We start from the raw sequence: 23424 nt of genomic DNA, 5'->3' as shown, positions 1-23424 counted from the left end.
AGCTCTGTTCACTAGTTAATTGTAGATCTGTTCTGTATTTAATTTTCTTTTTTCACAAATAGGACTTTATTTATCGCTATTAAAAATCTGGATCTTAAACGGACTCTTGCACTGGTGGTTCATATCCATCAGCTCGTTCAACTTTAGCTCCAGTCTCATCTCCAGTAGCCTTTCCAGAGCTGCTGCCTTCACCATGAAGCTCCATGAGTTTTCCCCATTCAAACTTGGGCTTCTTCAGCATTTTTACTTTTCTAATGAAGACATCATGAAGAGGGTAGATAGATTGGCAAGCCTTTTCTATGTCTTTCCCAATACTGTCTGGAATCAGTTTATTGACCTCTTCCTTCAAGTCATCTGTCTGCACCTCCCGGGTCATGATTTCCATCATTTTCTTCCGGATCTGGCAGACCTGTTGGTGCTGAGCGTAAGAGGTCTCCTGGATCTGATTGTTTTGTTTTTTAGTAAGCCAACACAGAATGGTCGAAGCAGATAACCATCGGTAGTCTTGACATCAACATGAGCTTCGATCATGGTCTGCCATTTTCTGAACATGGAACACATTTTGTCCCAGTGAGGTCCATGCCATGGAAGTTAGTCAGGCAGTTTTTGCCCTGAACATCTTCAGTAATTAGCTTGAATTTTCTAAAGGCAACTTCATCATTCTGCAGATCAGCAAGGCTCACTTCAAACACATGACCTTTGAGCCCATCAGATGCAATTTTGGTTCCTTGGGTTCTGGTGACAAATTTTTCCAATATTTCTTATATTGAACATAGCCGGCGCCTTCACATCATACTAGTCTTTTTTAGAAAATGGATCAACCACTTTCTTCTTGGCTCCTTGTTTGCTGCCTTTCGTAAGGTGCTTGTTCTTGCCTACCACCATGGTGCTGCTCAGAGAGCCAAAAGACTGTTCTGTATTTAAAATTATTCTCTTGGCCTCTCTGTTACTACTATTCCTTTTATAACTTCTCATGACCTCTCTGAAGACAAAATAAATATTTTACTATTAGAATGCTTCATTGATTTTTTTCCATAATTTTATTGAGAGACATATAGCAATGAGACAGTTTCAAATCAAATTAGTATGACACTTTCAATAATTAACACTTTGCATACTCTCTTCCTAGTGGTTATTTGCTGTACAAGATGCAGACGTGATATTCTATTTACAAACACTCATCACTGTACACAATTGGTAGAAAAATAATCTAATTTAAAATGTCCTGGGTAGCAGTGTCAAAACCTGAAGTGAAAGTATTATTTGTCATCTTTTTTCCTTTCTATTAAAAATGTTTTATATTTTGATGGTGTGATAATGGTGGGCAGCTAAAATTCCTGGAGTAGCCATGTGACAGTGTGGTTTAGAGCGACTAATGTGTATCCAGACCCAGATTACCCGCTGGCTAAACTACCTCTGCTCTGTAGCTGCAGATGGCCAGACTTCTTCACATAGCTTTTAGAATACTAAAATAAGTTGTCATTCGCACAGTTTAGGTTTGGTTTTATTTACTTTTACTTTTTATTTGAATTAGTACCTGTTTGCAGTCCTGAATGGTGCACTGTAGGAAGTTGGTACGTGGACATAACATCTTTTTACATCCCTTTGACCTCCCTGTTTCCTAGTATCTGTCATCTGTGTGTATTTCTCATATGAGAGAAACCGTGCAGTGTTTAGGCTTCTGTATCTTGATTTCTTTCATGGTTTTTATATTTTAGGTTTTGCTCACATCTATAGTACTGACTCATTTTTTCCTAGATAACTAAACCATGTAAGTTGAATTTTTAATGATGGCTGAATCCTCTTGGTTTTAGAGTTGTTGCATGTAATCTGTATCCCTTTGTGAAGACAGTGGCCTCTCCAGATGTGACTGTTGAGAAAGCTGTGGAGCAAATTGACATTGGTACGTTTGAAACTAACAGAGGAAGGAGATCATTTAAAATTGTAATGAGACTTGTTTTTGATTTTCATTTCTGAGGAAACAAAAGTAGTTATTTCTCCTAGATCATATTCCAGGATAATTACAATTCCTCTGTCTTTTATAAGCCCCTTCCCCAGGATTGAACCCAGAACCTGTTATGGTAGGTAAGCAGTCTGGCCCTGAGCCAAATGTAGTCCCAGCCCAAGTTATTTGTTTTTTAGTGAAGAAGCACCTGGGTGGTTTTTCCTTATGTATCTCCCTTTATACAGCAGGAATTAAAGTGGAAGAATTTGTGTGCACCGTGATTGTATTTGAAAGAGATTCATCAATTGATAATGAAAAAAAAATTGATAGTGAAACATCTTTTGTCCTTCAAGGTGGAGTAACCTTACTGAGAGCTGCAGCCAAAAACCATGCTCGGGTGACGGTGGTGTGTGAACCAGAAGACTATGTGACAGTGTCCACAGAGATGCAGAGCTCTGACAGCCGGGACACCTCCTTGGAGACCAGACGCCAGTTGGCCTTAAAGGTGTGACAGGCTTCTGTGTAGTCCTTCTGTCCAGTGCAATGTTGGCGAAGCCCAGCAGTGTTGAGTTCTAGCTGGATTCTCTCACCTCCTAAAGCTCTGACTGGAGCTGCTCTTTAGTTGGAAATGGAGAGACCAAATAGTATAGGAATATTTTGTAAGAAAAGATTGAAAGAAGGGCTGGTCAGATAGCTCAGCGGATTAAAGCACCTGCTTAGGCAGATGCAGGGGCCAAGGGTTCAATCCCCAGCCTACTGTGCCAACCCTACCCAAGGAGCATGCTGAGATGGCTGTTGAGACATGCTGAGACAGTGCCTGTAATCCCAGCACTTGGGAGGCAGAAAACAGGAGACTCACTAGAGTCTGGTCTGTATAGTGATACCCTGTACTAAATACATTTAAAAAAAAGACTGAAAGAGAACTGCAAAGAGAAGAATTTTTGTGCTATTCAGTGTTATGGGGTGGCTTTTTTGTGTGAGCACACACAGGGGCAGGGCATGTAGTTTGCATACCTAAAACCATCTTGTCCCTTATAAAACTGAACCTTTTTGTAGGCTTTCACTCACACAGCACAGTATGATGAAGCCATTTCAGATTTCTTCAGAAAACAGTACAGTAAAGGAATCTCTCAGATGCCCTTGAGATATGGCATGAACCCTCATCAGACTCCTGCCCAGCTGTACACGCTGAAGCCACGGCTTCCCATCACAGGTAAGGTCATGAGTGTTTGTGGCAGAGTGGGCTGTGTTTGGACAGATGCATGTATGCCTTTACCTGTCTTGGATCTAGTTACATTCAGAAGGTAAAGTAGGTTACATATGGCTCTTGTAACCATCCATAATTGAGATGCAGGTTGGAATTGTGAGCACAGATACTGAGGGCATCTGGGGTTGTGAAGAGAGATCAGGTTGGAGGCACAGCTTGGAATAGTAGCTTTGCTGTATAGATTTTCTGAAGACACGGGCTAGGATGAGATGGTCTGGGTTTCATAGCAGAAGGTCGAGTCTGGGTGTGGTGGTGCCTGCCTATAATCCCAGCGCTGAGAAGGCTGAAAACAGGAGGACCTCTACAAGTCCAATCTGCATAGTGAGACCCTATACCAAATACATAAAATTAAAAAAAAAAAAAAAATCACACAGAAGATCAGTGCAAACTTTAAGGTAGTTCTCCATGTAGTCGGCAGAGCAGTGGAAGAGCCCCAGGACAAGCTGGAGCATTTCAGCAGGTTGGAAGGCCACTGAGAATGGAAAAGGGCCTACTTTGGGAGTGATAAAAGCAGCAGTTTTCCAGTAAGATTTTTTAAAAAGAACTGAGGATATAGCTCAGTGATGCATAGGCTTAATCCCCAGTACTCTCAAAAAATAAAAAACAAACGTTCCTTGAACTTGTGATTCTAGAAGCCCATTGAAGTTGGCTGAGTCTGGCCATACCACCTTGAACAGAGAAATTAGGATTCCATGAGTTTGTGGAATTAAAAGAGCCTTTTTCAATGTCTGCCCATTTTCTTGAGATGGGCTGTTAGGGCACATCCTCCATGGTAGGAGGGATGGTAGGCAAGGGCAGAGGAGAAAGCTGCAGCTGTGGAGGCCTCAGAGGCCCAGCACTACAGGAGGTGGCCTTGGGCCACAGCCAGGGCCACTCTAGTCACACACACACACAGTGAGTCTTGGGCTCACAGGTCTGGTGGGAAGAAGCAGCTTCCTGTTGGCTTCCTTCTTCCCTGTCACCTGCTTGGGGAGAAGCACCCAGGTTTCTATGTTACTGCTCATTTCCTTTTGTTGGAGGGTGGGGTTGGGATTGAACCCAAGGCCTTAGCACATACTCTAGCAGTGTGTCCCGCTCATTTCTTGTTACCAAGTACTATTTCATTGTTTGTGAATGTGCCACAGTTTATTAACATATGGAAAGAAATAATTTTTTTTTTTTTTTTGCGGAACCGGGGACTGAAATCAGGCCCTTGCGCTTGCCAGGGAAGTGCTTATTCTACTGAGCTATCTCTCCAGACCAAGAAATCAAAATTTGAAAGACACTTAAGATCAAAACTGCTCTAATTGTTCATGTATAAGTTTTTGTATGGATATAAGTTTTCATTTCATTTGGATAAATACCTATGACTGTTTTTGTCATTTTCTTTTCTTTTTGGTACCAGGAATCAAACTCAGGACCTCGTGCTTGCCAGGCAGGCACTGTGCCCCCGCTGTATTTCTTGTTTCTTGCTGTTTTCTTATTTGCCTTCCCTGTAATTTCCATAAGGACAGCTTTATCCCCAAGGAGAGTAAAAGGGACTATTTTATTCACTGATACTGCCAAGTACTCAGAGCCTAATGTTTTTTGTTTTTTGGGGTTTTTTTTTTTGAGGTACCAGGGATTGAACTCAGGACCCAGCACTTGCCACGCAAGCACTTAATCTATTGAGCCATCTTCCCAGCCCAGAGCCTAATGTTGTGGTAGGCTTTTTGGTAAACATTGGCAAGGTTTTACTTTTAAAAAGTCTCTACTATCCAAGATAACATATGAAGGAAATTAAACTGTTCCTGTTTATTCACAAGAGGTGTCAGTTCCTACGTATGCTGCCAGTGGTACAGAAGTAGATAGCAGAAACCCTGAAGTGATGCTCTTCTTGTCACTGCAGTCCGGCTTCAGGCAGGGTCTTTTGTTCTGCGAGTAAAGAACACACACATTTTTTTCCTCCTCTCCTCTCCCACCCACAGCAATTGCTTTAGATTGTAAGTGTAAGCTGATATGACATATCTTAATGTTTATACTATCTCTGCAGTTGCTTCACTTTAATTTTACACTGAATTTGCATGGATTCCTGACATCTAAACTAGTCGTAATTCCTCTTATTTTTGAACCCCTCTTGTAGACTTATTTCTAGAGTAGTGTATGTGGGCCTCTAGTAGTGTGTGTACAAGTGTATGTGCGTGCATGTGTACAGTTGTTGTAAGGAAGCACTCGGGCTCAGCCGCTTCGTTTTCTTTTATCATTGAGTTCTTCCATGTTTGTGTCTATTTGTCTGCCTCTTAATTGTACTTAAGACATTTGTGTTGACTTGATATGTTTTTTATTTTGTAAGAAATAAGCATACTTCTGATCTTCTTGATGCAGTGAAGGGTGTATGTGTTTTTGTGTGCAGTACTTAATGGCGCCCCTGGGTTCATAAACCTGTGCGACGCTTTGAATGCCTGGCAGCTGGTGCAGGAACTCAGAGAAGCTTTAGACCTCCCAGCCGCAACCTCGTTCAAACATGTCAGCCCAGCAGGTACGCACCCTGGAACTGCTCACCTGGGTTTCTTTATAAATTCAAGGCACTTTGGTGAGTCTGTTGGCAATAGTATCAGTAGGATAGTACTACAAAAAAAAATCTGATAACACACATAATTACGTGACACTAGTATGAGCTAGCAAAATCAGCCCATAACTTCTTTTTTTTTTCCCCGGAACTGGGGATTGAACTCAGGGGCCCTTATGCTTGCCAGGCAAGTGCTTATTCTACTGAGGCATCTCCCCAGCACAGCCCATGACTTTTTTATAATGTAAATATGAAAATTTAAAAATAAATGTGAAAAATTTTTTAAAAAGAAAGAAAAGTGAAATGGCTTAATGTTATATACCAAAGTATTTTTGACGTTTGGAAAATCTAACTTAGTAAACAAACAAATTGTTGTACGATAGCTTATAACCTAATATAGTCATTTATGAAATGCCCTTTCGCTTTTGCATTTGAGTCCTTAGTTCCACAATTTATGCCATAGGTCTGCTGGCAGCCCAGCTCATAATGGTTCTCTTTATTTATTGGATGTTAAAGCAGTTTGAGCTGGGAAAAAATAAATACGAGACACCAAGCAGAATGGGGAAAGTCAGTAATGAACTGACCTGGTTTCCTGCACAGGCTGGGTGCCGTCAGGCTTCAGCAGTTTTGTGTTTGTAGAGGCCAGGGAGGGGTCCCTGCCCCCAGCAATTGGGTTTTTGTTAATTACCTTGCTAAGTTTTTTTATTTAATTTGACACAGGTGCTAGGAAGTACACCACACAGACTAGAAATGTTTTAAAAAGTCTTGATATAGGAGTTGACAAGTAGAGAGTTGAGGTTTGAGATTTATTAGTTAATGGTTTTCTCTACCAGGTGCTGCCGTAGGAGTTCCACTCAGTGAAGAGGAGGCCAGAGTCTGCATGGTCTATGACCTCTATAGCACCCTTACACCTGTCTCGACTGCATACGCCAGAGCCAGAGGTCAGAGTGATAAGAAAAGGCAGGGGTTTATCGCAGATGGATTAAAATAGCACCAGCCTTTGTTTCATTAGATTTCAAATCATCTTTACTTTGTTTCCTTAATACTTGAGAATGAGTTTATGACTGCCTCATAATAGTTACTTATATTGGCCCTGAATCAAGGCTGGCAGTTTTCTGAAGCTGTTGGTTTCAAGCAGGAGCCTAAAGTGGTGTCTTTCTATGATCTGTTGGCCATTTCAGAACGTTAGAAATGTAATGGCCAATTCATTAGAAAGAAACAACTAAAAAAACCAAAATAGTTATTTATAAAAGTATGTATTAGTAATAATATATGGAAGCACTAAAGTTGATGCATGTAATTCCAGATGAGGCTGTTAAATGTATTTTTATTTATGTGACAAAAATATGATTATTCTAGCTGTACTAACATACTTATGTTTTTTTTTTGTTTTTTTTTTTAAATATTTATTTATTTATTTATTTATTTATTTTGTGTGTGTGGCCAGCTCAGCCCACCAGGGGGTGGGGCTGGCTGGCATGTGGTGCTGGGGGATTGAACCATGGTCCCTGTGCTTTGTTTAGCTTAGTTTGTTCTAAGTAGGTGCCTTAGACCACTGAGCCATCTCACCAGCCCCCATACTTATGTTTTATATGTTTCAGAAACATTTTATTCTTAGATTTGATAACATGGATATTATGTTTGTGGAAGATTATTGAGAAACTTAGAATTTATTATCTCTAATAGGGATCAGAATAGTAAGGGCATTGGGCTGAATCTTGTCAGATTCTTAGTTTTCTAAATACAGTTTGAGGGCTGGCTAGATAGCTCAATGGACTAAAGCACTTGCTTAGGCAGAGCACAGCACCCGGGGTTCAATCCCAGTGTGCTGTGCCAGCCCCAGCCCTGGAGCATGCTGAGACGATGATTGAGACTGGGTGCGATGGTGCATGCCTGTAACCCCAGTACTTGGGAGGCTGAAAACAGGAGGATCACTGAGTTCGATCTATGTAGTGAGACCCTCAACACCCTGTAGACCCTGCACTAAATACATAAGTATGTATGTTTGCTTTTATTTAAGACCTTAGGCCTTTGTTCATGTATTTTTTTCTGTAGCTGATTTTGAACTACAATTCCAGATTTGAATAGCTGCAGTAGAGACTGTAGGTCCACAAAACTTCAAAAACATGTACTGCCTGGCCCTTAGGAAAAGTTTACTAAATACCACTCTAGAAAGTAAAATTAATGAATACTTCTTAATGATTACTTAAGTTAAAGAGCATTGATCTGTACTTAAATCTTATGTAAACAATGATTACCTTTAGAGAAATAGATTTTATTTGATCATATGAGAGTTTTTAAAAATCTTTTATGCAAATATATTGTATAGTAAATACCTTTTTTAATTTGTATTTACAGGGGCTGATAGAATGTCTTCATTTGGTGATTTTATTGCATTATCTGATGTTTGTGACGTCCCAACTGCAAAAATTATCTCCAGAGAAGTTAGTAGACATTCATATGTGATCCATGTGCAACTGAGTGAAATGTTTTGTTTATAGTATTCTTTGAAACTAACTTGTTGGTTGTATTGGTATCAGCTGTAAATTCCATTGATCATGTAGGGTGTTCATATTTTATAGAAAGCACAAATCCTTATATTTTAAGATTTAGTGAAGTAATGTTTAAAGTAACTGACTTTTTTTGAAACTTTTCTTTGTATATTTAATTATTTTAAGTTTCCTAGTGTATATATTTTAATGCTAGAGAGAAGGACCATCTTGGGTTGTAATGAAATGAATCTTAACTATAAACCTTTATAGATCTAAAAGGGAATGTATATTTGGAAAAAAAAATCAACTGTATTAACTGTAAGATAATCTATATTAGTTGAATACCAAACAGATGTTACAGAAAGTTCAGGGCACTCATTGGTAATGAGACAGAGAAGGTAACTCTTGGGCATAGAGGGGGAAAATAGACAGCGACAGAGCGCATTTGTGCCCATGAACTGCATTACTACAACCACAGCAGAGCTCACATTGTTCCGCGTTGGAGCAAGACTGACTACCGTTAGGTGCTCTGATCATCTTCTCTTGCTGCTGGAGCGCAGTCTCACCTAGGCCATTTATCAGATCCTGGCCAAGCCAGGACCAGAACTTGCTCTTTCTATGAAAAACACTTCCTGAAGGAGGAGTAAGAACTGGTTGTTTCTTCCTAAGGTACATGAATTAAAGTAAATCACTCATCTATTGTTAATTAAATAAAACAGTGGAAAAGGACAGCATGCAAAACAGCTCTAAAGAGTAAGTCCGTTCTGACGAACAATTTTTTTAAAGTTCACCGTCAGCAGTATCTGTTGAGGATAGAACCAGAAACTGTGTCAGCATTATTTAGGACAGAATAGGACTTGATCCTTCAGAGGCATTTATGATTTTTTTTTAAAGTAAAAATTAACTTTGATACACTTATAGGTGTCTGATGGTATCATTGCCCCAGGATATGAAGAAGAAGCTTTGAAAATACTTTCCAAAAAGAAAAATGGAAACTACTGTGTTCTGCAGGTTAGAGCACTTTATGTTTGCTACAGTAATTTGTCCTTTTGTCTACTTTCCCCATGTTTAATCTTTTCTTTATATATCCCACTTCACTACAATTTTTTTCTTTTTCTTTTTTGGCAGAAACGGGCATTGAACTCAGGCCCTTGTGCTTGCCAGGCAAGCAGTTACTCTACTGAACCATCTCTCTGACCCCTTACAATTCTTTTAATCTTGCAATTTTCTATATTGATTTTCAACATTAAGATAAGGGTAACCTCTTTAATTTTTAGTATCTATCTATAATCTATATATATTTGAGATATATACATATATATATCTGTGTGATATCCTATTCAAAAGGTGCTGAATATTATTATATGATAGAAAGGTCTTTCCATCCTTTCCTTCTGTCACTCTCACCTCTGTTTTAAAACAGTGCCTCACGATGTAGTTTTACTATGTAGGCTGTCCTTGAACCTGTGATTCCTCTGCTTCAGCCTTCCAAATTCTGGGACTATAGGCATGCACCACTAAACCCAGCTCATTTCGATAACATTTTTAACCATAACTGATGTGTGGCAGAGAAAATTGTGAAGTATTAAAGCATTGGTTTTACAACTGTCAGGGCATTTAGAAATTAGAGCACAGCTGGGCATGGTGGCTTATACCTGTGATCCCAGCACGCAGGGGGCTGACTGGAAGATCACTGTTAGTTCAAGCCCAGCTTGAACTACAGAGAGACAGAGAGACCCTGTCTCAAAAAAAAAGAAAGAAAGAAAGAAAGAAAGAAAGAAAGAAAGAAAGAAAGAAAGAAAGAAAGAAAGAGAGAGGAGCACAAACTGTGCTAATTAATTAAATTAATGTGAAGTATTGGTTTCAGGACCTCTGGTTACCAAAATTCTGAGGTGCTCAAAGCTCTTACAGAATAGTGCAGTCATTTATATGTAACCAGTGTAAATCCTCCCATATTCTTTAAATCTCTCTAGATTACTGATAATACCTACTACACTGTAAGTGCTATGTAGGTGGTGGTTATACTGTATTGCTTAGGGAGTTAATTACAAAGAAAATAGTATGTGTTTGGTACAGATACTGTATTTTTTTTTCCCTGTGGTGTTCTTGATTGGTAGTTATTTAAACCCACAAATACTGAAGACTGTATTCCTGATCGTAAAATACCATAACACTAAAGATCACCATAGACTCCATGTCACCCTTTAAAAGAAAGAAGAAACTATGTTAAGTATACATCTTTTTTTAAATTCAAATGTGTAAGCTTAACCATACAATTAGCTGCCACTGTATTTTTTTGTTTTTGTTGCTGTTAAGAGCATTGATTGTGTACCACCATTAGCAGTTGTGTGTACTGTTGTGGAAAATGTTTTCCCAACCCAGAGCTCCTCCTTATGGCCCTCTCAGCACCTGATACTGTCTTGCTGGAGGTGACACTGGGACTCCCTTCATATTTTGTCTGAAAATTAGCTCCACTTATATGTGATTATGGCCATGAAACAGCTTATTCCTTACTAATGACAGGTTTCTTTTGATATCAGTGAATGGGAAGGCTACTAATACTAAAAATGTTACAGTGCAAACAACAAAGCACATAGGTTAAAGAAAAGTAACATTGTGCTGGAGGTTTGCTTATAAATTATAGACTCAAGTGCTTTCCAAGGCAGTGATCATCTAAAAGGTAAATAAAGAAATACTGTTAAGTTTATCTTTTATTTTTTAATTTTTATTTTTATTTTTATTTTTTTTTTGGCGGAACCAGGGATTGAACTCAGGCCCTTGCGCTTGCCAGGGAAGTGCTTATTTCACTGAGCCATCTCCCTGGCCCCTACTGTTAAGTTTAGATACTGAAAGAGAATAGTTTTAATATAATGTTCTATATGATTTAATATCTTTTCAATTAAAAATTTGAGAGAGGAAGATAATGATAAATGACATAAATTCCCTTCCAGATAACAAAGGCATAGACTGCACATCTTTTTTCCATGTTAACTTCTGATTCAGGTGTTAGCTAGGTACTTTGTACAGTATGTTTTTAAAAAGCAAAGACAAATAGAATGATTTTCATGCCATAGCCTATTTATTAACAATGTTTTACCTGCTGACCTTCAAAAAGGACTATGCAGATAGCTTAATATAACGTTACCAGAAATACTCTCATAGAATCATTGGTTATAATATATTGTATGTTAAATTCTAAGTTATTATCTATTAATTTTCTAGCAAAATGCTGTTGTGTAGCCATTGTATTATGGCACACATTTGTTTTAGAAAAGTAGGTAGAACTTACAATCTTTTGTACAGAAGAAAATGAAATAGTTGAATATAAATGTAATGCAGCTTTCTAAATTGTCCCTTAGATGGACCAGTCTTATAAACCAGATGAAAATGAAGTTCGAACTCTCTTTGGTCTTCATTTAAGCCAGAAGAGAAATAACGGTATCATCAACAAGTCATTATTTAGCAATGTGGTTACCAGGAACAAACAGGTAAGTTTGAAAATATGAGAACTAAATGGTAGTAATTTTAGTAGTGTGTTTTCAGTATTTATAAACTGTATTTGTGAATTCCCTTATCTGTACAAACAGCTATCTCTTGTCTGAGTTGTCAGGTGAGCCTGAGAGCTTAAAAAGTAAATAAGAGAGCACATAGAAGTTGTGTGCATATGTCCCTTCATAGGGATAAGCATCTCCAAGTAGGCATCAGTGGGGTCGTGTCTTCTACTGCATGCCTTTTTTTGCAAGTGAGAGACTACAGTTCTGTTTTCCTGTCAGTAACTGTAGAATCACATTTTTATCTGAAAAAATTACATGACAACCCATGTATGGATGAACTATGGTAGATACTCATCTTGTTTCTTTTTTTTTTTTTTTAAACCTTTATTTATTTATTTATTTAGTGTGTGTGTGGCGCCAGTTCAGCCCACCAGGGGACGGCCCCCTGGGACTGGCTGGCATGTGGTGCTGGGGATTGAACCGCGGTCCCTGTGCTTTTGCTTAGCTTAGCTTGTTCTAAGTAGGTGCTTTAGACCACTGAGCCATCTCACCAGCCCCTCATCTTGTTTCAGTTGTGTTATGATTGATGTTTTTGTGAGGAGTGGTATCTAGCGTTTTGACTTGCCTGGGCCATACTGAATAAGAAGGAACTATGTTAGGCCATATATAAAATAGTGCAATATCATTAATCTATATAAGTAATAAAACTTTATTTTTTAATATTTCAATTGTAACATTTTTAAAAAGGTTAGGTGGACTGCAGGTTCAACCTACCTGCAGGTTTTTTTACTTAGGCTCTTGGTCATCTTAAGAGAGACATATATCTAGGATAATGGTGATAATGGGTGGGATTCTCTCTTTTTTTTTTTTTTTTTTCAACAAATAATACACTGCATATATTCTTCTTAGTGGTTAATTGCTGTACAAGATGCAGACTTGTGATCCTACTTACAAACACCATTAGAAAAAATCATTCTATTCATTAAGAGAATGCAACTATATATCTATCCCAACCACTTTGAATACACAGATACAAAATGGACATTCATAGTTATATCCCATTTTTTTGGGATTCTCTTTTTTTCAATGTATTTAGTACAGTGTCTCACTATGCAGATTGGACTCATAGTGATCCTCCTGTTTTCAGCCTCCCAAGCGCTGGGATTACAGGCACACAATACCATGCACAGTCTCTGTCACTGTCTCAGTGCGGCTGGGAGTCAAACCCTGGTCCCTGCCTGAACAGGCACTTTAATTTGCTGAGCTGTCTGGCCAGCCCTGGGATTTTCAGTGTGTTACTTCATTTTATCTCAGGGTACTCTGTGGGAATGGACTCATCTCTGTTGTGAAGATCATAAAATTGTGACATTGAATACAGTTAAGAAATTTTCAAAGGTTATACATTAGGGAAGTGGATAAGCTGATAAAGCTTTTGTTTCTGTTGGGAATTGAATAAAGGGCCTCCTGCAGATTAGGCCTGCACTGTACCACAAAGCTACAGCCCAGCCCCAATATATTGGCCAGCAGTTTTGCAGGTTGCTTTTCCAAGTTTCAGGTTGACTACTTTTCTTTAGTTCTTTGAAGGTGTCACCCCTTTTTGATTAGGACTGTTGATGTAGCTGGAATGTTTAAATGAATGCTGACTGCTTGATCTAAAAAACCATGGAGATATCATGGGGTCTGGGCCTGTGGTTTTCCTCCAGAGAGTTATGTGTCTGCAGGTACATAAGGTAGAGCATCCCACCTCCTGCTATCAAGGAATTAAGCTGGTTTGAATTTGGGCTTCCAGTGTTTGTGAGGCCGACCTGTTCATGATTCATTCCCGTTCTGCCAGAGCCCTGGTGCCTGCTGGCATGCTCTTCCCTGGTGGACTCAAGCTCTGTTTGGTTCCTGTAAGACTTGCAGAGGCTGAGCTCGGCTTATTTACTTCTCATTGTATTGCGGCTGCTAGGAACATGCCTGGAGGGGGAAAGTGAGAGTTGTCAGACTCATTTCATTCAGCTCCCTTTGTGTCTGGGATCTATGGCTGTCTGAGTTACCGGGTCAGCTGCTCAGCTTGTCCCTGGGAGAGGATTGGTCTCCTTGCACAACTCCCTGCAGCAGAAACTGAAGACTGCTTTTGTTCAAGGTCTCACTCCTGGGACTGTAACTAGAATGGCTGAAACAAGCTCTGAAGTCTTTATTTGCTACTTTTGTCTATTAAGCACTTGATGAATGATTTTTTTCTTGTTGTCCTTTATTGGATATTGTTCCATTTTTACTTATGAGAATGAGTAGTGCCTTGAAATGAACATGCAGGCATTGATGCAGGAATCCTTCAGCCCTTGAGAATTTACCACTTTTAAATTTTTTTCCTGTAGATCTATAGGTATTGGACTAAATAACAATTTAGCAATCTCTGATAGATTTTGTGCCTCTGAATATTTTTTGCACTAATGGGAGAGGGTAAAATCATAATCTTTTATCTAAATTCTTCTCTCCTTGCTTTCTGTGTATTCTTAGTAGAAATTTGGAAGCATCAGAGTGATAGTTTGGTCCTCCTTTCCAGTCTGTTTTTGCAGCAGAATTGTTCATGTTCCTGCCTTAGGGTCATTGGCTAGTACTGGTAGGCCTGCGAGGGCTGCGGTCTTGAGAGCTGGGCAGGTCGAGCAAGCAGTTTCAGTGCAGAAAATGCCTCAGTTACTTCCTCTGCCGCTGTTTGCAGCAGCAAGCAGTAGTGCTTTTCAATATGTCGATTCGCCCATTTCCTCCCACTCACATTTCTCATATTCCTGACCCTAGCTCAGAATCCTTGGTTTCTATCTTTTTTTTTTTTTTTTTTTTGTATTTTAGGGAAGGGTCTACAAAATGTTCAGGGTCTCACTGCATAGACTGGACTCAGAGTGTTCTGCCTGTTGCCTATTTACAGACTCCCAAGAGCTGGGATTCCAGGCATGTGCCACCACGCCCAATCTCAGTTGCTGTTTTAGCACACGCCGGGGGCAGGGCCAGCACAGCAGGCCCTAGGATCAGACCCTGGGCCCTGCACCTGCTTGCAGGTGTTTTAATCCGCTGAGCTATTTGGTGGGCCCTTTGGGTTCTATCTAAAAGCAGACATCTGGGCTTTTGTTGAATCTTGGAACCCAAGGAATTAAATTTTTACGTGATGACTTAAATATTAGAAAGAGTGTAAGGGTATATCATGTTATGAACACCTTATAATAATAAATTTTTAAGAAATTGTTTCTTCAGACTTCTAATTTTAAAGTTGTAGGTTCAACTCTTAAAAAAAATAAAAATTGTAGGTTCACTGGCAATTAACAGGCTTCCTTCCTGTGTACTGTCTCATCTTGCCTAAAGCTAACATCTTGCAGAACTGTGGTACAGTACTGCAGCTGTGAGGAATGCAGGTAGGGTGCAGAACTCCCGCTGCTCCTGTACATCCAGGCTTTCTCTGTGCCACTTCCAACAGCCTTGACCTTGGGCCATCACTAACCTGTTCTCCTTTTCTACAGTTTTTATTTATTGCACAATCATACACTGCTTTTTACGTGAATATAAGTTTTTATTTCTCTGGTGAGTGCCCCTGAGTATCGATTGCTTTATAGCCCAGTAATCCTATGTTTAGTGTTAAAACTGCAAAAGTGTGTCCCAAGTGGTCATACCATTTTTTATTCCCACCAACAATGGATGAGTGGTTCCATTTCTGCAGGCTTTGGGTGTGGTCGTTGGTTTGTTTTTTGATTTTGTTTTTCAGACATTCTGGCAACTGTAGTTATAGCTTACTAATTGTAATATAATTTGCACTTCCTAATAATTCACAGTGCTGAACATTTTTTGATGTGCTTTATTTGCCACCCATATGTCCTTTTTGGTGAACTGTTATTTGACCATTTTCTAATTAAACTTTTTGTCAGTTTAGGGAGTTTTGTGTGTGTATTTGTAGGGAAGGAGTGTCAGTCCTAGTTCGTTATTCATTATATAATTTTCAGATGTTTCCTTTCAGTCTGTTTTGTCTTCTCTTAAGGGGTTTTTAACAAAGTTGAAAATTGATTCTGATATCAGACTTAGTATTTTTTGTCATCTAATTTATCAGCTAAATGCAGTTGATATTTGTCCACCTAGCATACCAACTTAGAGCTCCTTAAAGCTAGTGACATATTGACTGTTCTGCTGGTAGTTCACAATGAAGCTTTGAACAGATTTTCCTTAGAACATTCTAAACGAAGCAGAAAATGACCCTCATTTGATTTTCTGTGAGCAGCTTTGCTTATGTGTATGTGTTCAGTGGTCAGTAATGGGTATGAAAATTGACCTCAGCATTGTTTATGGGCACAAGTTTTATTATATTTGCAGATACTGAAAGGCATTCCAGTAAGGAAAGTATTACTTGTCAGTTTTGAAATGAATACACTATTCCATCTCTTGCTTGATATACGCAGGCTTTCTGCAGAGTTGCTGCACAGTGGCACGAGCTTGAAGCTGTTGCATGTTGGGCATCGTGTGCACATCAACCACAGATATGTTAAATACCGGATCCTTTTAGTGAAACCTGGTAGCGTGTAGCATGAATAATTTCTCTCTGATCTGAGCAGCATGACTACCTGACAGGCGTGTAAGAAGCTTAAAGTTAATGACTTTTACAGAGCACTGAGCCACTTGACCACTCTGTGTTTCAGCTGTCCGAATCTGCCCTCAGAGACCTCATTGTCGCCACCATTGCTGTCAAGTACACTCAGTCCAACTCCGTGTGCTATGCCAAGAACGGGCAGGTAACCAAGCTGTCAGACCCACACCGGGTGGACTGTTATCTTACAAAATGATATTCAAAAACCCATCTGCCTCAGGTATCAGATAGCTTGAAAGGGAAAGCTTGCCAGGTTTCTTCCTCTGGGTTTGTCAGTGTTTACTCAGCACCTTGGTAGACTGTTAAAACTAGTGATGATTAAGAAATAGCTTTGAAACCAAGTACTAAAATTAGTCATTTGCCTCTTGCCTGGAATGTGGTGGCACATTGTGAATTAGTGGGATGCTAATAGCTGTTAAGAATGGTTTCATCACCGTTTCCCCATTGGTAGAGTTTCCAGTGAAGAGGGAAGGAGAACGGCACTGCTGCCCATTGGGCTAGGCTTTTTGTTGCTGGCAAGCTATCTTCACACATACCTCCTATGTTGTCTTCTCCTCCCTAGGTCCAGGGATGAAATGCAGGGACCGAGCACAGTAGGCAAGAGCCTTGCCTCCAAGCTGCACCTCCCGGTTTCTTATGTTATCTTACCTAGATTCTCATGAGCAGAAAGACTGTGAGATTAGGAGTGAGCCTGACCTTTAAAATTCAACTTTATTGATATGATTTGTAAATGCACAGTAAGTACAGTGTTCACAAATTGTATACTTGTGTGATCACTGGCAAGAAGTACAGATCATCTCCACCTTAAAATGACTGAACTTAACCAGGCTTTGATTTGAGAACAGTGTGAAAGTCCTCCCATATTACATTGTATTGTTTTGTTTTACTTTCAACACAGTATAAATTATATGAGGTCCTCAGCACTTTATTATAAAACAGGCATTATGTTAAGATGGTTTTGGCTAATTGTGTATGGGTACAGCATGTAGAAGGTAGACTGTGCTAAGAGCTATGGTGTTTGGTAGAGTAGGTGTATTTAGTATTTTTTTTTTTTTTCCATGTATTTGGCATAGGGTCTCATTATGCAGCTCAGTGACACTCCTGCTTTCAGCCTCCCTGGCACTAGGATTACACGCGTGCGCCTCCACACCCAATCTTAGTGGCGGCTCAACATACCCAGGGGTAGGGCTGGAGCTGTGTTTTAGTACATTTTTTTTTAGTACTTTTTTTTTTTTTTTTTGGCGGAACTAGGGATTGAACTCAGGCCCTTGTGCTTGCCAGGCAAGTGCTTATTCTACTGAGCCATCTCCCCGGCCCCTTTTTAGTACATTTTTGACTTAAGATATTTTCAGGTTACTGTAGGCTTGTCAACCTGTTGTCAGTTGAAGATGATCTACACTTATTTTTTCTTAATATATTAACTAATTGTATCAAAGCCATTGAATACAGTGTTGAGCTGGTTAATTACTAAGGTCTCGCCTAACTTATGGTTGAAATTGATTTTGCTCAAAGTTCGAAACAGGGAGCCCTTCTCCGCTGTGCCTCCAGTCTGTCTCAGCATTTGTTAAATTGTTTGGCCCACAAGTAGAAGCAGATGGATATTCATTAGCATGATACCTAGAAGACCCTTTTCAGAAGTTATAGTCATTTTCACCATTAAGTTTGTCAGCCTCTAGTAAGAGAGCTGTGGGAGGTCATACCTGCTGGTGTCCCTGCAAAATAAGGGCTTTACTGCTGATGTCCTTAGGGAAGAATGCGTTGTGGGAAGAGGTATTCATTGCATGTCTGTGTCCCTCAGGTTATTGGCATCGGAGCAGGCCAGCAATCTCGGATACACTGCACACGCCTTGCAGGAGATAAAGCAAACTATTGGTGGCTCAGACACCATCCACAGGTGCTTTCAATGAAGTTTAAGCCTGGAGTGAAGAGAGCAGAAATCTCCAATGCCATTGATCAGTACGTGACTGGCACCATTGGTGAGGTAAGAGGCTTGTCCTCGAACTCTAGCCAGACTGTGGTAATAATCACCTTTTTGTGATTATTATTTTTTCACATATCCACAGAGAAATAAAAGGTATTTTTCTTGAAATTCTGCGTTATCTAAAATGGTTAACCAGGGGGCTGGTGAGATGGCTCAGTGGTCTAAAGCACCTACTTAGAACAAGCTTAGCAAAGCACAGGGACTGCGGTTCAATCCCCCAGCACCACATGCCAGCCAGCCCCGCCCCCTGGTGGGCTGAGCTGGCCACACACACACATAAATAAATAAATAAATAAAATTTAAAAATAAATAAATAAATAAAATGGTTAACCAAACCTTAGCAATTTATTCTGTCCTATCTCATTTAGTTTCATTGTTTTTATCCCTTTCTAAAACCACAGACTTTTTTCTTTTAAGTTATTATGAATAGTTTAGTTTTGTATGATTGAGTGTCCCCTGTGGACTACAAACTTTTCATGAGAAGGACTGTTTTTCACCCATTTTGAGGTGTCTCTTAGTGTCAGGCAGAAGCTTGCTGCTGACAGCTGCATATTGAACATTAAATACAAATTACCTGACATTTTCAGCAAGTAGCACTAACAACCAATACATTTTTGTTGCCATTCATCTTTTTAAATATCTTGTTTTGAAGAAAGCATGTGGGGAACATTAAAATTGCAAACATGAGGGAGGCTGCTAGAGGAAAAGCTTTGGCCCAGATTCTGTGCCTAGCAAGTGCCTAATAAGATATTGGATGGAAAGCAAGAGGTCTGGTAGTCAGAAATGAGTGGTCTTCAGAAGAGGTGCGCTGAGTCCGCTTGTCCATTTGTTAGTGGGAGGCCACCTAAATGTTGGGAGAGGGAGGCTGCAGTGCGCCTTCTAACCTGGAAGTACTTCATGTGTCTTTTCCTTTGTACTTCACTGCTTGGATTTTTCTGTTTGATACTGCACAGCAAATGTCTGCTACTAAATAGTCTGGGAAGAAATTTTACATATGAACAAGAATCAAAGTTGTGTTAAAACCAAACAGAAGTACATTTGAAATATGCACATCTTGTCTGTGCTGCCACAATGAAGTGCTACAGACTGAGTGAACAGTAGAGATTTACTTATCCCAGCTCTGGAGGCTGGAGAGTCCAGGGTCATGGTGCCAGCGAGTTTAGTGTCTGGTAGGGGCTAACCTGTGCTTTCACTGTGACCTACTATTGCTGCATCCTCTGCAGGGGACAGATGCTGTGTCTTCACAAGGGGACAGCAGCCTACCGCTGAAGCCATTTTATAGGTGCTAATCCATTCATGAGGACAGAGCCCTTGTAATCACCCCTAAATCCTTACCTCTGACACTTCTGTGGAGATTAGGTTTCATCCTACATTTTAAAGAGAACTCAGACTTTTAAACCTTAGCAAATGCTAGAACCTTGTTTTGATTTTGCTGTAGTTGACTTAATCCTCATGCTAGGATATGTGTCATCTGTTTCCTGGATTAGTTGTGGAGGATACCTTTGAAAACTTATATTTGATTTGTAATGTGATTTTCTGTTTTCTTTGTTAGATTTTGAAGTAGATTTAACTTAGAGATTTGAGAACAAACTATATTTGAAATAAACTAATTTAGATACTGAAATGGTCATTTACTTAAAATTTAGATCTTAAAATTTTTTTAAAAAATCAAAGATAAAACTATGAGCCTTAGATGATTTATTATAATCCAGAAGTCCTAAAAAAGAATAACCTGTGTCGTCTGGCTTGGGATTTTTATGAGATACTACTAAAAATGATGTGGGATTCACTTTCCCTTTCCTTTCACTGCCCCCACAGGATGAGGATTTGGTGAAGTGGAAAGCTCTTTTTGAGGATGTCCCTGAGCTGCTCACTGAGGCAGAGAAGAAGGAGTGGGTTGACAGATTAAGTGAGGTTGCCCTCAGCTCCGACGCATTCTTTCCCTTCAGGGATAATGTGGACAGAGCTAAAAGGGTAAGCAAGAATCAGCGCGCGTGGGACTGGACTTAGGTGTCATGTGGGATGATTTCACACATTCGCCTTGTGCTTTGTAAGTGGTGAAGAGTTACATATCAAAGCTGTGATGGTGTGATGTAAATCAGTAGTAGACTTATTTGGCTTCTCTATTGGATGTGGGGATAACTAAAATATCGTCTCTGTACCTTGTGTTTTTTTAAAAGATAGCAGACAGGTTTATTAGGTAGGGTTAAAATAAAAAGTACACACTCAGAAAACAGGCCCTCAAAAGAAAGGGGCCTGTTTTGCCTTGTGAATGAATGAGTCATTTTTGGCTTAGCTGCTTAGGAGAGTGATTTTGACTTTTGCAGGCTTTTACATACAGTTGTGCTCTGAAAATTAATGCTGATTTTTTTTTCCCCTAGAGTGGTGTGGCCTACATTGCAGCTCCTTCTGGTTCCGCTGCTGACAAGGTTGTGATCGAGGCATGCGACGAGTTGGGTATAGTCTTGGCTCATACAGATCTCCGTCTCTTCCACCACTGATGTTACCACTTGTAAATTTCTTGTGGTTGCTTGTACGTAGATGAACAATCGTGTGAAATTTTAAAAACATCTTTTTTAAAAATAAAACATGACATTAATAATTGGATCCATGGCTTTAGGCAGTTGCATTTTACTGGTTGTGAAGGTATAATATGCTCTTAGCCTCTCTGAAACATGCCAGGTTTGCTTGTGAGAAACCATGCATGCCTCTCCCTCATGGAGCTCCACTGCCCCCACCACACTCCTGTGTGAAACCCAGAAACCTACATTTACACTGGAAAAGCTGGTCAGCCAGAAAAAATGTATTGTACAAGCGTTAGGCTCCACAAGCGTTAGTTTCCTCATAAGCTTTCCTCTCAGGCAGGCTTTTCAAAGTATTTCTAAGAAGCTTGGTTGTCTGCTAACAACAGCAGATTATCCTCTGGGAGCTGAAACCTTGGTGGATTAGCAAGTCCTGTTGACCCCTCCATGGATAATGCTAATGCCTACTTCACTGTTAGTGAAATGTTCAGCCAGAGATCGCCTCTGTGGAGCTGCATAAATAAACATAATCAGGACTTGGGGTTTAGTTCCTTGATAAAGCTTGTGCTTACCACCATGAGGCCCTGTGTTCTTTCCCTACCACTAAAAATCCCTCAGAACCAAAAGAAAGTCTTCTGTGTGGATACAGTGTCCACCCCAAAGCCCTTTCGATGAATTCAACGCAGTGCCTCCGGAAGGTGCAGCAGAACATCCCTGTCCCCTTTGTATGTGGTCCCAACAGCGCACCTGGATCTTACCTCTAGTCAGCTTGAGCCTTTGCCACTGTTCACCTCATAGATGAGTCCTGTCTTCTGTGTCTTCAGTACAGTCCTGAATAAAAACTTGAATTTTAAGTTCATCTGTGTAATTCATTTATATGTTGACTAATCTTCCAGCCCTTAATTAGGATCCTGTGCTATTGAAACAAAGGTGATATGTGTGATCAATAAAGAACGGCAGAATCTGTGACCTTGAGGTGAGGTCATAAGACTGATCTCCACCTCAGTTTCTCAGATTGCTTGCTGCCCTGAAGTAAGCCTGGGCAGTGCTATGAGAGGTAAGCAGCCCATCCCACTTTGGCCACCACTACCGCATCTGCGCCAGAACTGCCCAGTGAAGATGCTCACGAGTTCCTGGCTCATGAAGGCAGACATTAAATAAGCCACGGTTTTGGGTGTGTGGGGGAAGTTATTTGCAGTGTGGCAGTGTCTTAGCTACTTTTTCTCTTATTACGGAGACAAAATACTCAATGCCCAAAGTTAAGAGAGGAAAGGTTTATTTAACTCAGTTCGTAGAGGTTTCATTCTAATCAGATGGCTGCAAGGCAGGGTAGCACATGGCAGGGGGCAACAGTTCTTGCCAGCAGAAGACAGCAAAACAGCAAAGATAGGGAAGTAAGACTTCCTTTTATCCAGACTGGGGTTAGGGTGGTGCCAGTCTAATCAGTGGACTGATCCAGCAATTACCCTTTATCCCAGCACCCTTAATTCCCAGCATTGCACTTCGAATGACTCACAAACTTTCAGCCAGTTCCAGAAACCTCAGTGACCACAGGAGGCTTTAGGGGAACATCTAGACACAAGCCATAGCCCGCGGTAAGTGGCTAACAGAGCTGGGCTGGTAAACTGGTTTTTTGTTTTGTTTTGTTTTGTTTTGTTTTGTTTTGTTTTGTTTTGTTTTGTTTTGTTTTTTGGCGGAACCGGGGATTGAACTCAGATCCTTGCGTTTGCTAGTCAAGCGCTTATCCTACTGAGCCATCTCCCTGGCCCCTCGTAAACTCTTAAGTGCACTCTCCGTCTCCTCCAAGTTACTGATACTCTAGCCTGACTGAAGATTAGCATTAAAGATACAATTTTATACAGCATAGTCGAGCCATATTTTCACAACTGAATCTACGCACTACTACCATTTCAAGTCTTTAAAAATCATACTTTCACACCTGGGAGGCCCTGGTGAAATTTCACCTCCAGCTCTTTCCAACCACTGGAAAACGGATGTGGATGGATTGTTTTCTTAATTTGTATGTAATAGTTGTAATTGAGGTGTTTGGAGTACCATTCTTAGTATTTATATAAAGTAAGGCAATAAAAAATTGCTCAGGTTGGGGAGATAGCTCAGTGGTCTTAATTGTTTGCCTGGCAAGTACAAGGGCCTGGCTCAATCCCCAGTCCTGGAAGTCCAGGTGTGCCATGCTAGCCACGGAAACTGGGTGTGGTGGTGCACCCTTGTAAACCCAGCTCTGGGGAGGCTAAGACAGGATCACTATGAGTCGAAATTGCGTAGTGAGACCCTGCTTGTATCAATAAATAATAAAAATTGCTCAAAAAAGATAGAATCCCCAGTGTAGAGTGGCTGGATCTCATAATGGTGCAAAAATGATAGACATTCATTAGAAACCATGCTTTACATTTTGAACTTGGGTCTTTTCTTACCTAGTAATATGAATGTGGCACAGCAGAGTCGGGCTGGGCAGGAACAGTAGGCTGGAGCTCCTAGCCACACGCTTTAAGTGTAAACAGTTTGTGCTCGGCGGTGTGCTGTGCTGGTAGGCAGGGGTGTGCAGGAGCTACATCAAGAGCATCTCGCACCT

At 40.2% G+C, this 23424-nt stretch overlaps 1 protein-coding gene and 1 non-coding gene across 2 annotated transcripts in view; both read left to right on the top strand.

The window, feature by feature from the left end:
* Atic (5-aminoimidazole-4-carboxamide ribonucleotide formyltransferase/IMP cyclohydrolase) overlaps window positions 1-21693 on the top strand; it is a 29428-nt gene extending 7735 nt beyond the window's left edge. Inside the window, exons 5-16 of the mRNA XM_004626593.2 lie at window positions 1815-1903; window positions 2299-2450; window positions 3002-3158; window positions 5584-5709; window positions 6573-6680; window positions 8098-8183; window positions 9153-9242; window positions 11591-11719; window positions 16384-16476; window positions 18130-18312; window positions 20131-20286; window positions 20694-21693. Of these exons, the coding sequence (XP_004626650.1) occupies window positions 1815-1903; window positions 2299-2450; window positions 3002-3158; window positions 5584-5709; window positions 6573-6680; window positions 8098-8183; window positions 9153-9242; window positions 11591-11719; window positions 16384-16476; window positions 18130-18312; window positions 20131-20286; window positions 20694-20813 (1489 nt within the window). The 3' untranslated portion in view covers window positions 20814-21693. The remainder of the gene's footprint in view (window positions 1-1814; window positions 1904-2298; window positions 2451-3001; window positions 3159-5583; window positions 5710-6572; window positions 6681-8097; window positions 8184-9152; window positions 9243-11590; window positions 11720-16383; window positions 16477-18129; window positions 18313-20130; window positions 20287-20693) is intronic.
* Window positions 6827-6963, top strand: LOC111815475. The gene has a single exon (XR_002820158.1). It is a non-coding gene; the product is annotated as a small nucleolar RNA SNORA2/SNORA34 family (small nucleolar RNA).
* Window positions 21694-23424: the final 1731 nt, after the last annotated feature.

This window comes from Octodon degus, unplaced genomic scaffold, assembly GCF_000260255.1.
Source record: "Octodon degus isolate 3935 unplaced genomic scaffold, OctDeg1.0 scaffold00016, whole genome shotgun sequence".
NCBI lineage: Eukaryota > Metazoa > Chordata > Mammalia > Rodentia > Octodontidae > Octodon > Octodon degus.
The sequence above is the reverse complement of the archived record's forward strand: the minus strand, read 5'-3'. Positions and strand labels throughout refer to the sequence as shown.